Raw genomic sequence first — 12,330 nt, 5'->3', positions numbered from 1 at the left:
ATCTTGATCTCGCTATGTACAGCTTCCAACAACAGCCCCAACAGCCACGAACAAAGACCAACAACCTACTGAACAAGCTCCCGTTACGCAGTATCGTTCCGTAGCTCTCCCACTACCCGTTAAATCCAAGCTAGACGCGGCAGATAAAGAAAAAAGACCACCACCGGAAGTGGCTTGCACCTAATACTCAAAACACCCAATATTGCAAAGGAACAAACCGCTTGATAAGGCAAGTATGGTCCGAGACAATCGGCTCCCACAAACGGCGCAGCCACAGTCTCCTCGCGGAAAGAAAAGAAAAACGAGACGGTCGAAACTCTGATGTCTTAGCAGATCCAATTACCGTCCAAATCCTCTAGGATCCGGTCCCCGGCCCGCCTCCGACCCCTGCGCGGGCCGTGGGGGGTGATCCCGGCTGGGCAAAAGCTTAGAGTTCTTTTTGTCATACGATGGTGGGCGGGCTAAAAGCTAATCTGCCCCGTTTTCACTAAGGTAGTAGAGATCTAGAAGGGGACCTTTTTGGGGGGCGCATTGTTTTAATGCTTGGCCAAGGGCACGGCAGTTGAGATGGTGATGGATAACTGTTACGTTGGGGGTCAAAAGTATGTCGGATTGCGTGATTCTTTGGGTTAGTAATTCGCAGCTAACAACCGCAAACTCTTTTTTTAATTAATTATGCTCGTGTCATGATCGTGGCTCGTGGATTAGATCCTGGTGTTTTTTTCTTACAGCAGCCAATCATTTACGTATCCAAAGAGGAAGCTAGCAAACCAACAGAATATTCCATCGGGAGACTCGTAACTGCAGATAACGCCTCATGAACCTAGTATTGCACGCGAATAAAAAGAAAAGAAGCTGGGATCCTCGGTTACGTCGGATCTCGTTCTGCAGAATCGCTTGGCGCTGTTATCTTTTTACCCCGTACTCCGTACCAAGAAATCAGCACATTCCCCCCAAACCAAACCACTCGCTCACTGTAGGGGTATCATTGGCTCGTCTAGCGGCGGGGGTTGTCTCCGCGCTTTTTTCCGAAATCTTCAGCAATCTTCCCGCCTTCACAAGAGGCGTTATAACTGTCTCACTTGCTTTGGTAGCACCGACACGGAATCTACACTAAAAAAGATAACTACTCAAAATTAATCACCTACCATGACCGTCAACCCCTCTCTTCGCACTGTTGACCAGTTCACCCAGCTCGTCTTTGACTTTGTCGTCATTGGCGGCGGCACAGCTGGACTAGCGGTGGCAGCGCGTCTCGCTGAATCCGACCCGTCATACACCGTCGGCGTTATCGAAGCAGGCGGTCTTGTGCAGAATGATCCTGATATTGACATCCCGGGCCACTATGGGAGGAATCTTGGAGGGAGCTACGATTGGCACTTGGAGACGCTGCCTCAGGAGGGTCTCGGGGGTAGAACGCTTCCGTGGCCGAGGGGCAAGTGTGTCGGCGGCACAAGCGCCCTGAACTACATGGCATGGAATCGCGCTAGCAGGGATGACTACGATGCCTGGGAAGCTCTGGGTAATCAAGGTTGGGGCTGGGATTCCCTCCTGTGAGTTTATGCTTGTTTTATTGGATGGCACACCGAAGCTGATTCGTTTCCGTTATGTAAAGGCCCTTCTTCAAACGCTCTGAGACATTCCATCCTCCCAGTGAGAAGCTCCAGCGCGAGTTTGAGATTGCCCACGATGCAGAGACCTTTGGTGATTCAGGTCCCATTCACATCTCATACCCAACCTCGTATTCACCATCGCACGCGTTATGGCACAAGACGCTTAATGCGCTTGGTGTAGAGACTAACCCATCCCACGTCGGAGGCTCAAACGTCGGCGTTTGGACATGCGTCAACGCCGTTGAGCCGAGCGCCGCGCGAAGATCCTACTCGATAGACTACGCCACTGGATCGCGGAACCTGCACATCCTTACCAACGCCACAGTCGACGAGATTATCATTAACCAGGCCCTCGTAGCCACTGGTGTGCGGTTCACCCACGGTGGCGTCGAGTATGATGTTTCAGCTCGACGCGAGGTTATCCTCTCAGCCGGTAGTGTCAAGTCACCGCAGATCCTTGAGCTTTCGGGCATAGGAAATCCCAGCGTACTAAGTAATGCTGGTGTAAGCGTCAAGGTTGAGAGCCCGCAGGTGGGGGAGAATCTGCAGGAGCATATTAGTGAGTTGAGAAGGTTTTAGTGATCGGCGGGTTGAGCTAATTTGTGTTATCTAGTGCTTGCGACGATCTTTGAGGTTGATCCATCGCTCGCTAATCGGGATGATCTTGTGAGAGATGAGAAGCTTAGTGCTGCTGCGAAAAAGGAGTACGCTACCAAGGCAGATGGGCCTTTGACTGTGTTGCCTGTTTCTCTTTGCTACGTCCCTTTCGCTCATTCCATTTCGAAGAATGCTGTCGCTAGTCTTTATGAAGATGCAGACAAGGTATCTGTGTTTGACTCGGACAAACAGGATATTCTTCGTGAACGATTGGATGGAAACTCCAAGCTTGGCCAGATAGAGTATATCTTTGACTTGGGTAACTGGAACCCAAATTTCAAGGGTGAAGAGGGTAAGAAGTACGGTACTATGCTGCAGATCTTGCAATATCCCTTCAGTGTTGGGTCAATTCACATTCGGCCGAGTGAGCACGCTACAGCTGAAGACTCACCCGCCATCGATCCAAAGTACTACGAGGGTCCTCACGGAAACCTTGACATGGAAGCTATGAAGCAATGTCTCCAGTTCGTCGATAAGATCGTACACACAGCTCCCCTCTCAAACATAATCCGATCCTCAGCATCCCCTTCCGCAGCAGCTCTCAAGGATGATAAGCTGCTAGGAGACTGGATCACGCAAAACACTATCACTGACTGGCATCCTGTCGGAACATGCGCCATGGGCGGTCGTGCTGGTATTGAAGGTGGCGTCGTTGATGAAAGACTTCGAGTCTATGGTGTCCACGGCCTGAGAGTTGTTGACGCAAGTGTTATGCCGCTGCAGATCAGTGCGCATATTCAAGCTACTGTTTATGCTATTGCTGAGAAGGCGGCGCATATGATTGTTGAGGATGTGAGGAGTGCGGATAGGGAGGCTAGAGAGTTGGTGATGAAGCAAGCTAGACTTTAGATGAGGCTGCTAAGATAGATAAGCCGTATATTATTGTTATGTGCGAGCCTATGGTGTAATCTTAGAACGAGGGTGACTTTAGTCGTTGCGGAGCCATGCTCGAACGATCGCGCCGATGGCTTCAGGCTGGTCTTTAGGAGACATATGACCCGCCTCATCGACAGCATAGAATCTCAACTGATCATTCCCTTTCCAAAAGCCTCCCTCCTTGACATTCCATCCATCAGCATCAGAAGTTAGTTCGCCGTCCTTGTAATACCAGGGCTCATAGCCAAGTTCCCGATAGTTATCCTGTCCGTTCCACCGCTGTTGGTTCAGCATGCGCATTTGTCCTGGGGTATTACTATGAAGATCAGCTAATCGTTTAAGCAGAAGTTTGTCGGGGTGCTTACATGATGATATCGTTATTGCCGTTGATGAATAGAACGCGTATACTTGTCTCATCAAGAATCCACGTCAACTCCCGTGTGACGGGTATATGGATATTCTGCGCTATGTCCCAGCGCTCATTGGTATCAAAGTCGATAAGATCAAATGGAAAGCGGTCGAATCCAAGTCTCTCTTGGACCCAACGACGATTCAGGAACTTCCATTCCGGTCCGTGGTCCAAGTTCGAGCACAAAGGAGGGGTCTCACATGAATGTCGGCCTGCCAAATATCAGTACACTTTCTACCACTCGTGATGCGATAAAAGAGAAATACTCACTATCATAAGGATCCCATCCACCGGGCACGACGCCTTCCATGAAGTACTCCCCCAACGTCTCCTCACAAATCTCATTGGCCGCTTTACAAGTCTCAATATCATAAAAGAATTGACACTGACTCCCCAATCTCCGACACTCCGGTATCGCAGCAAACATGTTCTCACAAGCCGTGCGATTCATTAACGGATATTTCCTCCCATCGTCAGCCCAATTCTCACAAAAGAAGGTATAGTATCCGATGAACTGCTGCGTTGCGTCAATGTACCCATCGACAATAATTGCAGATGAAATCTCCACCCGAGGCTTGATTCCGCGCTCTGCGTTCTCGCGTTCGTGAGCGACAATATGTTTCGTGTACCCCGTGACATAGTGGCCGCCCATGGATTCACCGGTAATATGCCATGGCTTTCCAGCGAGGTTGGGGAATACGTCGTGGGAGAATGTGGAGAGGAAGGTGTGTACATCTTTTGCGCCTTGTTCAAGACTGACGGCGATTTTGTTTCGGTCTGTGATTTTGGAGAAGCCGACGCCGACGGGTTGACTATCGAATGTCAGTCAGAGCGCTCATGCTGGTATGGAGACTTACTCAATGTAGACAACGTTGGCATGGTCGATCCACGAGTATTCAGCTCGTTTTGTTGAGTTTCCATCTGGATTCACAGTACAGGGACCGCTTCCCATGAATAATCCCATTGCTCCGGATGCGCCAGGTCCACTGATGCCTGCGTTAGTTTGGTATGGCTTGGCCATTAATAGCGACTTACCCGCTCATCCACAGTAACAAAGGATCATTCTCTGGGTCATTGCGGCTCTCAAAGTACCCTACATACAGTCAGTATTCCGATATTAGATCAGAAGTGGGGTGCGTACAGAAGAACATGGACTTATCCTCCGTTACGTTGACCGTGCCGGTGAATTGACGAGCACCCGCATCGCAGAGATCAGAAGACTGTTCACGAACAGTGAAAGCGGGTTTAGTTACTGGTTCATCTGTCAAAGGCTTCTGATCTTGACCCGCGACTTTGCTGATCGTCGCGAGGAGCGACACTGCAACTGGACCAAGCCACATCGCGATTTGCTGTTGAGATGGTGAACTTTGATGGCGTTTGAGAGCATTACTAATGCTGACCCCCAACCAATCAATCTGTCTCTGGTCATGGTGGGGTTGGTTGAAGATAAGGATAAGATAAGCATATCACAATTGCCTACCCTGAATGGTTATGGGTTTCTGTGTCGTGGCGCGATTTAAGCATCGGAATTTGCAAAAAGAAGCTGTCTTGAAGATGAAGATGATGAGATGACTCTACTATGATACAAGTTCACTTCCGTTATTACTGGTAGAATGCGTGGTTTGCCACAACACCATCTCACTCCATGATAAAAACGCTGCCAGCATCAAATTTGCCGTCGGACCAGACTCTGGTCTTGAAATGTCCCGCCACTTTGCGCAGAGCAGGCAGAGATGTGAACTCCGCTAAATGAAGGAGATTATCCGTAGTCATCATGTCACCGTCAAAGCGAAAGCGATCATTTATCTTGGGCATGGCGAGAAGAAGTGACTGCTCGCAGGGCTAGATGCTTCTAGCGCGACGCGATGTAGCGACAAGCGCGTTCCAGGCTGACATCCAACTCACTCACCAGAACTTGAGCTCACTCTTCCTGAGGCAAACCGCTCTCGTATTCTTGGTTGGAAGTCAATGGAAGAAACCTATTATGAGGAGATAGCAGTGTGTTTGTATCTTCAACTTGTTTCCTCATCACCAACACCAAGTCAATAAGTTTCCAGCGTCCGAACTCAGATCGTCGACTTGAGCTTTTTCTCTGGTATAGAAAAAAGAGCGACAGACATACAGACACATGAATGGAAATAAGCGGTGAATGAAATCAAGATTCTACCCGTCTCTTCTAGAACACCCAACAACTTGGAACTCACCTCCTCCGTCTCCTATCTAAATTCCGACATATCGAACGCCACCTCAGTAAACGCCGCCGCCCAAGCTGTGACCCAAGTCCAGACCATCCTCACACTCCGGAACCTCAATAAATTTCCCGAGCGAATGATTGGTCACCACAGCTAGGGTCTGTCTCACAAGGTTACACCAAACGAAAATATCGAAATGACGACTATGATGTTTGCCCAATTTCCCGCATTCACCATTCCCGCCATTTATTCTCCCACAGGAAAAGTATTTCTCCATGTTGAGAAATGGTGTGATGTGATGTGAAAAGTATCCGACACTGCCGCTAAACGCCTCTGACCGGGGTTAGTCACGCTGCGGAAGCACCTTTGTTGACACCTCATCGGACAGGCAGAACTCTGCACCTGCATCACACTTCTTTGTTCACTTCTGTCATTACTCACTTCCATTTGTAGCGCGATTCTACAGCGTGACTATACTAATATTCCCCTTCCTCTCGCTTATCTCCTATCTCTCTCGACTCAACACAACTTTATCCTTTTGGCATCACTGGCTTGGATAGCAAACTTTTGATGCATTTTTGCCTCAACTTAAATCGCGACACAGCGAACTCAATAGTAATGTCTAAAAAAGGTGAGATCATCCATAGTACCGATTTATAAGCTGTTTTACTGACTTTCCTAGTCATCGAGCCCTATCTTTCTCTCATGGCCACGCCGGAGGAAGAATGTATGTTGACTCCACCTCAACGTGTCAACTTCCGCTCACAAATCAAAGTCGCAGAAGACTATGACGATTTGATTTTCATCGGCGCCTACGACATCCAAATAGAATCTCACATCGAGAACAAGAAAACAAGCGACGTCTCCTTCCGGATAAAATTCAAGTTCGGCCCAACCGACACCTGGTCTCGCGGCTGGGCCGAAGAAATCGATCTGCACAAATACTACCAGGACATCGTGCTCAGCTACTGGCGCAGCATCGGCGGGCGCTGCGAAGCCACGGGGTTCAAGATGTACAAGATACTCAGAATCGTAGCGGAGGAGAAGAACAAGTATCGCGTACAGTGGGTTGGGTATGATGCGGAGGAGGATACAAATCTGGAGCCCAAGAAGAAGGTCTGGAGCATCGCGCCTAAAGCCGTGCTTGCGTGGAAGACTCGTGCGGTGGAATAGGTTGCACGGCGTTGGGCACGAAGAGGCAAAAAAAGTGTTTTCTTTTGTGATTGGTGGCGCCAGGATACCCAGCGTTGATTTTTTGTTGAGCGGGCGTTTTGGTTATTTGTCATGTTGGAAGTATCATACCCATGGCGTGTTTTTTTTTCGTTTGTTTCACAGCCCCGCGCAAGCAAAAGTTCACTGCGTTTATATAAATTCAAAAGTTAAGCAATGACGCTCTTTAATATCCAAGTCCGCATCTCAGTTATCCTCTTGCTGACTGTTCAGTCTGCTCTGTTCCTTCGCGATACCCTTTAACATACTTTGTTGCTCTTGTGCCATCCCTGCTAAATCCTTCGTCAAGTCACGGATCAATTTCAATTCCTTTTCAAACTTCGTCAAAGCTGTGCGATATTTCATAACAAGATTGAATATGTCTTGGTCTGATCGCCGGTTGCTTAGCCTGTGTTGCGCAGACCGGAGTGTATTCACTGCAACTCCAAGTTTCAACTCTTGAGACTCCTTCTCTGTGCACCGACGCGTAAACATTTTCTCGAGATTGCTGAGCCTTCCAAGCAATGTGGAAGCGTATCTGGTGATTTGTCGCTGGGATGGTTTAGGCTTAGGCCTCGCGGATCCCGATTGGCCCTGGTGCTGGCCGTTTGAAAACATGTTTTGTTGATGTATTGAATAGGGTTGAAAAGGTTTGTAATTGACTAGCTGCTGGCGTACCTTTGCTGGAGAGGTACTTGGGCTGTTAGACCTAATAGGGTCTTTTATCTATTCAAGAGCATGTAACCACAACAGTGTTGACGACTTTGCATGCTCTCAGTATCGTGATGCAGTATCATGGTTCTCTTGTCTCAAGCTCGTCACGGCCACCAAGCTTCACATAGCATCACACAGAAAATCGGAGGCTGTATGCCTCGAAGATAGATCACGGCGGACGATCTCGTCATTGCATTGACACAGAGCTCAGAGTCACAGGCCGACATCTTGCCAGAACCTGCGTCAATGGAGGATATGTCAGTGCATCCTGCTAGTAAACAGCGCAGTGACAGACGACAGAGATCTAGACACAGAAGTGGATGCTTGCAAACGAGGGAAAGCGTCTGTGAGCAAGTCACGATTGAGAATACGACGGTGATGAGGACGCCTCAGAAGGCCTTCATCACTGCGCTTGCGACGAGTGATTGATGCTATCTGTGTTGCAACTGCCAAGTCCACAAAACACTCAAGGTAACCCACGATTTCTCAGTTAGTTGTCAAACAAAGATACACTACTAAATACACATATCCACTCACCACTCTAATCACCCAAAACACCAATATACCATGTCCTCTCGTCGCCACCGTAGGGAATCAGATCGTCCAGAACCAAGTGGCCCACCACCAATTGAACCAAAACCTAATGATCCCTCATCTAATGGATCACAACCTAATCGAACACGGCCTAGTGGTCCTCGAGATATGAATGTGCGACCTACTGGCCAAAGAAACGTGGAACCGCAACCTACGGAACCAGGACCCAGTGGCCCACGAATCATCAGAGGACCACGAACCAATGAGCCGCGACTCACGAGTGACCAACCCCAGCCTGGAGCCAGCGGTGTACAGGACCAAAGGCAACTTGAAATCATGCGACTAAGTGAAAAACTGGCGGCGATTCGGTTGCAGATAGAGACGATATATCCCATGAAAGCTGCACAGGAGGAGGAAGTGTACAACCAAGAGGTTAAGGTAAACAGGCTGGAACGCGACAGAGAGTCAAGCAGGGACATAAGACACGCTAAAGAAGAATTGGGAGTGAGGAAGGCCACCTTGAAAGAGACTGTGAGAAAGCTGGAGAAAGCTAGAAATGAAGACGAGCAAGTATTTATGAAGAGGTGGCAACTTCAGTATTACAAGTGAGGGGATTGGAGGAGAAGGAGGTGAAAGGGCAGAGAGACGTTGGGATTGCTTAGCTCTATCGCTGCTAGATCGAATCGTAACTTATTGGGCCTTTGGAACAACTCTTAATACAATCTCGTGATGAAATGAGAATGCAGTGACTGCTTAAGATTCTTGAGTAGCTGAGACAGCGAAACGGTGGATGAAAGTGCCTAGAAAAAGCAGGTGATTTACTAGAGGACGCATGCACTTCTCTAAGATCACTAGAGCAGACATTTGTAACTAACAGACCTTTTACGACTTTGTGGCTGACCTGCTGTAATTTACATTTGAAGACAGTGGCAGACAGCTGCTAGTCACCCCTTACTCCCTCCAGAACTGAGTGATCAGACTCCGATAGAGACAGTGCCAGTGACGAGCACCCCTCGGAGAGTACTTCACTGCGCTAGCTATGAGTGATAATCATCCAGTCTGTCTTGATCCCAAGACCATAAAAGACCCCAGGCACCCCATGTTTTTTGAGTCGGTCCTCAAACCAAAGCAAGTCCAGATAGAAGACGACGGACTATCTCTGCAGTCACTGACGAAATACACTGACCATGTTCTGGAGTCGCCGCCGAAAGGGACCCGATGCCCGGCGATCCACCGACAGACCCCGATCCAGGAGGGCACAGTGGGAAATCCAAGAGCGCATCAATGTATTGAATCGAAGACTGTCCAGTCTTCGCGCAGAGATCGATGAGATATACCGCAGGCTAGATGAGAAAGAGAAGAGAGTGAGAAGGGCGAAAGATGAAGTGAAGAGACTGAAAGCTAAGAGACGACCGAAGAGGAGGGACATTGAAGAAGGAAGCGTGAGTTGAGGAAGACTAAGAGTGTCTTGAAGCAAACAAAGGGCGAGAAAAAGTCTCTTACCAAGAAGAGGGATCGCCTCAGCCTCCGTGTCTGAAGAGACTTGGAAAAGGACGGAAGATAAATTGCTTAGTTGCTACATAGTCATCTGCATCGTCACTTGAGCGGAACCTTGAAACGACATTCTTTTCAATTTTGGGACCAAATTACTATTTTTGCTACTATTGCTTGTTCCTACGTCCCAGAGATAATACGACAGGAGATGAGAGAGGAAACTGAACTGATCACTAGAACATGCATGACTTTTCCTGAACGTGCCCTTTAAATTTGAAGTGATGGAAATGACATATCTGAACAATGATGTACGATTCGCTGTAGTAGATTCGTGGTTGAGCGCGATGTTCAATAACACAAAGACGCCAGCTACGAGTCAAATGATATATGTTGGGGTTAGTTTCATGTTCAGTCGGTGGGCGCGATGGTGGACAGTGATCAATGGAAACGAACAGAGCCAGGGTGATGTTCATGTTGCTGATGGCGCTGGGTACAAATAGTGGTGAACCTGGCCTATCCATATGGAAATACTTCTCGAGTTCTCATTGCAACTCATAAGACCCGCTACCAGCAACTAAAGATATTCCTTACATCTCACATAAGACAACTTTAGTCCACCATGTCCGCACGACAAGTGATCATAGTTGAGGTAGCTCCGTCACCTAACGAACATTACAAGCATTTGTCCCTGGAGGAGAAGATTGATCGTGCAGACAGCAAAATCGAAGGTCTGAGAGATGAGATGAGCAGCTTGGATCAGGAAATTCATAAGCTGGATCGGAAGACAAAAAAGCTAGAGAAGAGCAACGACAGGTTCGAGGATGTCCTATACAGAGAAGAATGGGCATCGAGAAGGGCCGTGCTGAACGGGTTCCAGACGTTGGAGCAAGGCGAGAAGACGGTTCTAAAGAACGAGAAACGGCTGCTTGAAATGGACCTCAAGTCTCTGGAGCTACGAAAGGAGTTGCGGGCGTGGGAGGATTATAGAGAGGGGCTAAAGACTAGTCAAGAGGAGGTGAGGTTTGACGAGTGGATGAGACGTGAGGAGGGATTGGCGTATGAGGATTGGAAGAAGAGTAAGTACAGCCGAGACTAGGTAAGATAAGCTGTACTCGAATTTGAAGGACTTTCTATTGAATCTAACTTAAGTAAATCTCAACACGGGGGCTTGTGGCGTAACTGGTTAGGCGTCACTGGCCATACCTAAAGGCTGACTAGGCAGCTCAAGGTAGTGGGTGAATCCCGCAGCCCGCTTCAGGGGGCAAGGAAACACTGAACCGTAATGTGACGTGTTATAATAAACTTGGAAAAGAGAAACCTAAACTCAGGCTAAGTTGACATAAGTATTTTCATCACTTAGGGTCAAGGTCCTAAGTTTTCTTTCCTCCCCTAGGCCCCCAACCCCAAAAATCCAAAAACCGGGGTCTAACCACCAAAAAACCACCCTAGCTTCAAAAACCAAGCCGACTTGGTAAAATTCGTAGATTGAATGTGGCTATTTTGGCAGTTTTGCTTTTTTTAGATGCCCCTGGAAAGATCTGATAGGAAGTGAGAAAGCGAATAGAAGAATCGGAGAATAGAACGGGACTTGTGCTAAGATGTGGGTGATTGATCTGTAGCGTTTGACATGCCGTATTGGAACTACCAGGTGTTGAATCTCTGTTCGGGTATTGTAGTGAATTCGTGGTTGAGCCAAATATTCAGTGCACAAAGAACCCAGCTGCTCGTGATGGACATGACCACGCAAGGACCGTTCATCACCATCTCAAAGCAGCAAGAATGGGAAATGGCCAGTGGGCAAGAACAAGAGCCATTGTGATTCCCCGCTGCGTGTCGGATGGCCTCGCTATAAGATGCGAGGCTCGTTCCAGCAACGGGCAATAAACTCATCGGTACAGCGAGCTGCCAACAACACAGCCGACAACACAGGAATTCTCTTCTCAAATTGTGAATAAATGTCAATTCAATATGCCCAGCAGAGCAACTCGTGACGAACACAAGAAACGAAGGTGGAAGCCAGAAGAAGATCTCGCCCGAGCGAAGAAGAACATCGATGACCTACTGAAGGAGATCAAACATACCGAGAAGAAAATTAATAAACTCACCGAATCGAAGGAGAAGATTCAAGACCAGAACAAATGGCTCAAGAGTGGCATCCTAGAGGAAGGGAAAAATGCATCGCGGGTCAGGCTAGAGAGTGGGACTCTCCGACTACAGGAGTGCCAAACGTATAATGCTGAGCAGAAGCTAAGGTTGAATGAGCTCAAGCGAAGTAATATGGAGTTGGAAGCGTGGAAAAAGGAATGGGAGGCTTGGAGAGAAGATATCGAGGAGGAATACCGTCGGAGAGCAGTCTTTGAAGCAAGGATAAGGAAGGCAAGGCCACAAAGCTATGAGAACTAGAAGAACAGCAGGTATCATTCAGTAAGGTGAGAAGCCCAGGGTCTCCTCTCTAGATCACTCTAGTCTAAACTGAGACAAGATCAATTACAGTCAAGTTGACATTTAACACGAAAGGCTCCATTTATAACGCATTTTAAAGTGGCTGAGACGATACTGACTGTAACCTGCAATGTTTGCCCAATGGTATAGCTATATTATAGGTTTTCAAGATAGTGAAACAGGAGTGTAT

General features: G+C 48.1%; 5 protein-coding genes across 5 annotated transcripts; 4 read left to right on the top strand and 1 right to left on the bottom strand.

Moving 5' to 3' along the window:
• Positions 1-1,149: 1,149 nt before the first annotated feature.
• Positions 1,150-3,119, top strand: FTJAE_10668 (alcohol oxidase; the record flags this gene model as incomplete). Its single annotated transcript, XM_037343532.1, has 3 exons — positions 1,150-1,553; positions 1,616-2,172; positions 2,227-3,119. 3 exons carry the CDS (start codon positions 1,150-1,152, stop codon positions 3,117-3,119), a joined length of 1,854 nt encoding a protein of 617 aa, XP_037202284.1.
• Positions 3,120-3,197: 78 nt separating this feature from the next.
• On the bottom strand, positions 3,198-5,370 carry FTJAE_10667 (PRC1-carboxypeptidase y serine-type protease; the record flags this gene model as incomplete). Its single annotated transcript, XM_037343531.1, has 7 exons — positions 3,198-3,462; positions 3,512-3,767; positions 3,826-4,367; positions 4,413-4,541; positions 4,591-4,648; positions 4,697-4,920; positions 5,198-5,370. 7 exons carry the CDS (start codon positions 5,368-5,370, stop codon positions 3,198-3,200), a joined length of 1,647 nt encoding a protein of 548 aa, XP_037202283.1.
• A 995-nt stretch (positions 5,371-6,365) lies between these two features.
• FTJAE_10666 (uncharacterized protein) lies at positions 6,366-6,920 on the top strand (the record flags this gene model as incomplete). The annotated part of the gene is made up of 2 exons (XM_037343530.1): positions 6,366-6,378; positions 6,430-6,920. 2 exons carry the CDS (start codon positions 6,366-6,368, stop codon positions 6,918-6,920), a joined length of 504 nt encoding a protein of 167 aa, XP_037202282.1.
• Positions 6,921-10,317: 3,397 nt separating this feature from the next.
• On the top strand, positions 10,318-10,794 carry FTJAE_10665 (uncharacterized protein; the record flags this gene model as incomplete). Its single annotated transcript, XM_037343529.1, has 1 exon — positions 10,318-10,794. The coding sequence occupies one exon, from the start codon at positions 10,318-10,320 to the stop codon at positions 10,792-10,794; it is 477 nt and encodes a 158-aa protein (XP_037202281.1).
• Positions 10,795-11,666: 872 nt separating this feature from the next.
• Positions 11,667-12,101, top strand: FTJAE_10664 (uncharacterized protein; the record flags this gene model as incomplete). Its single annotated transcript, XM_037343528.1, has 1 exon — positions 11,667-12,101. The coding sequence occupies one exon, from the start codon at positions 11,667-11,669 to the stop codon at positions 12,099-12,101; it is 435 nt and encodes a 144-aa protein (XP_037202280.1).
• Positions 12,102-12,330: the final 229 nt, after the last annotated feature.

The sequence above is a fragment of the Fusarium tjaetaba genome, assembly GCF_013396195.1.
Source record: "Fusarium tjaetaba strain NRRL 66243 chromosome Unknown NRRL66243_c0000250, whole genome shotgun sequence".
Lineage (NCBI taxonomy): Eukaryota > Fungi > Ascomycota > Sordariomycetes > Hypocreales > Nectriaceae > Fusarium > Fusarium tjaetaba.
This window is presented reverse-complemented; position numbering and strand designations above follow the sequence as displayed.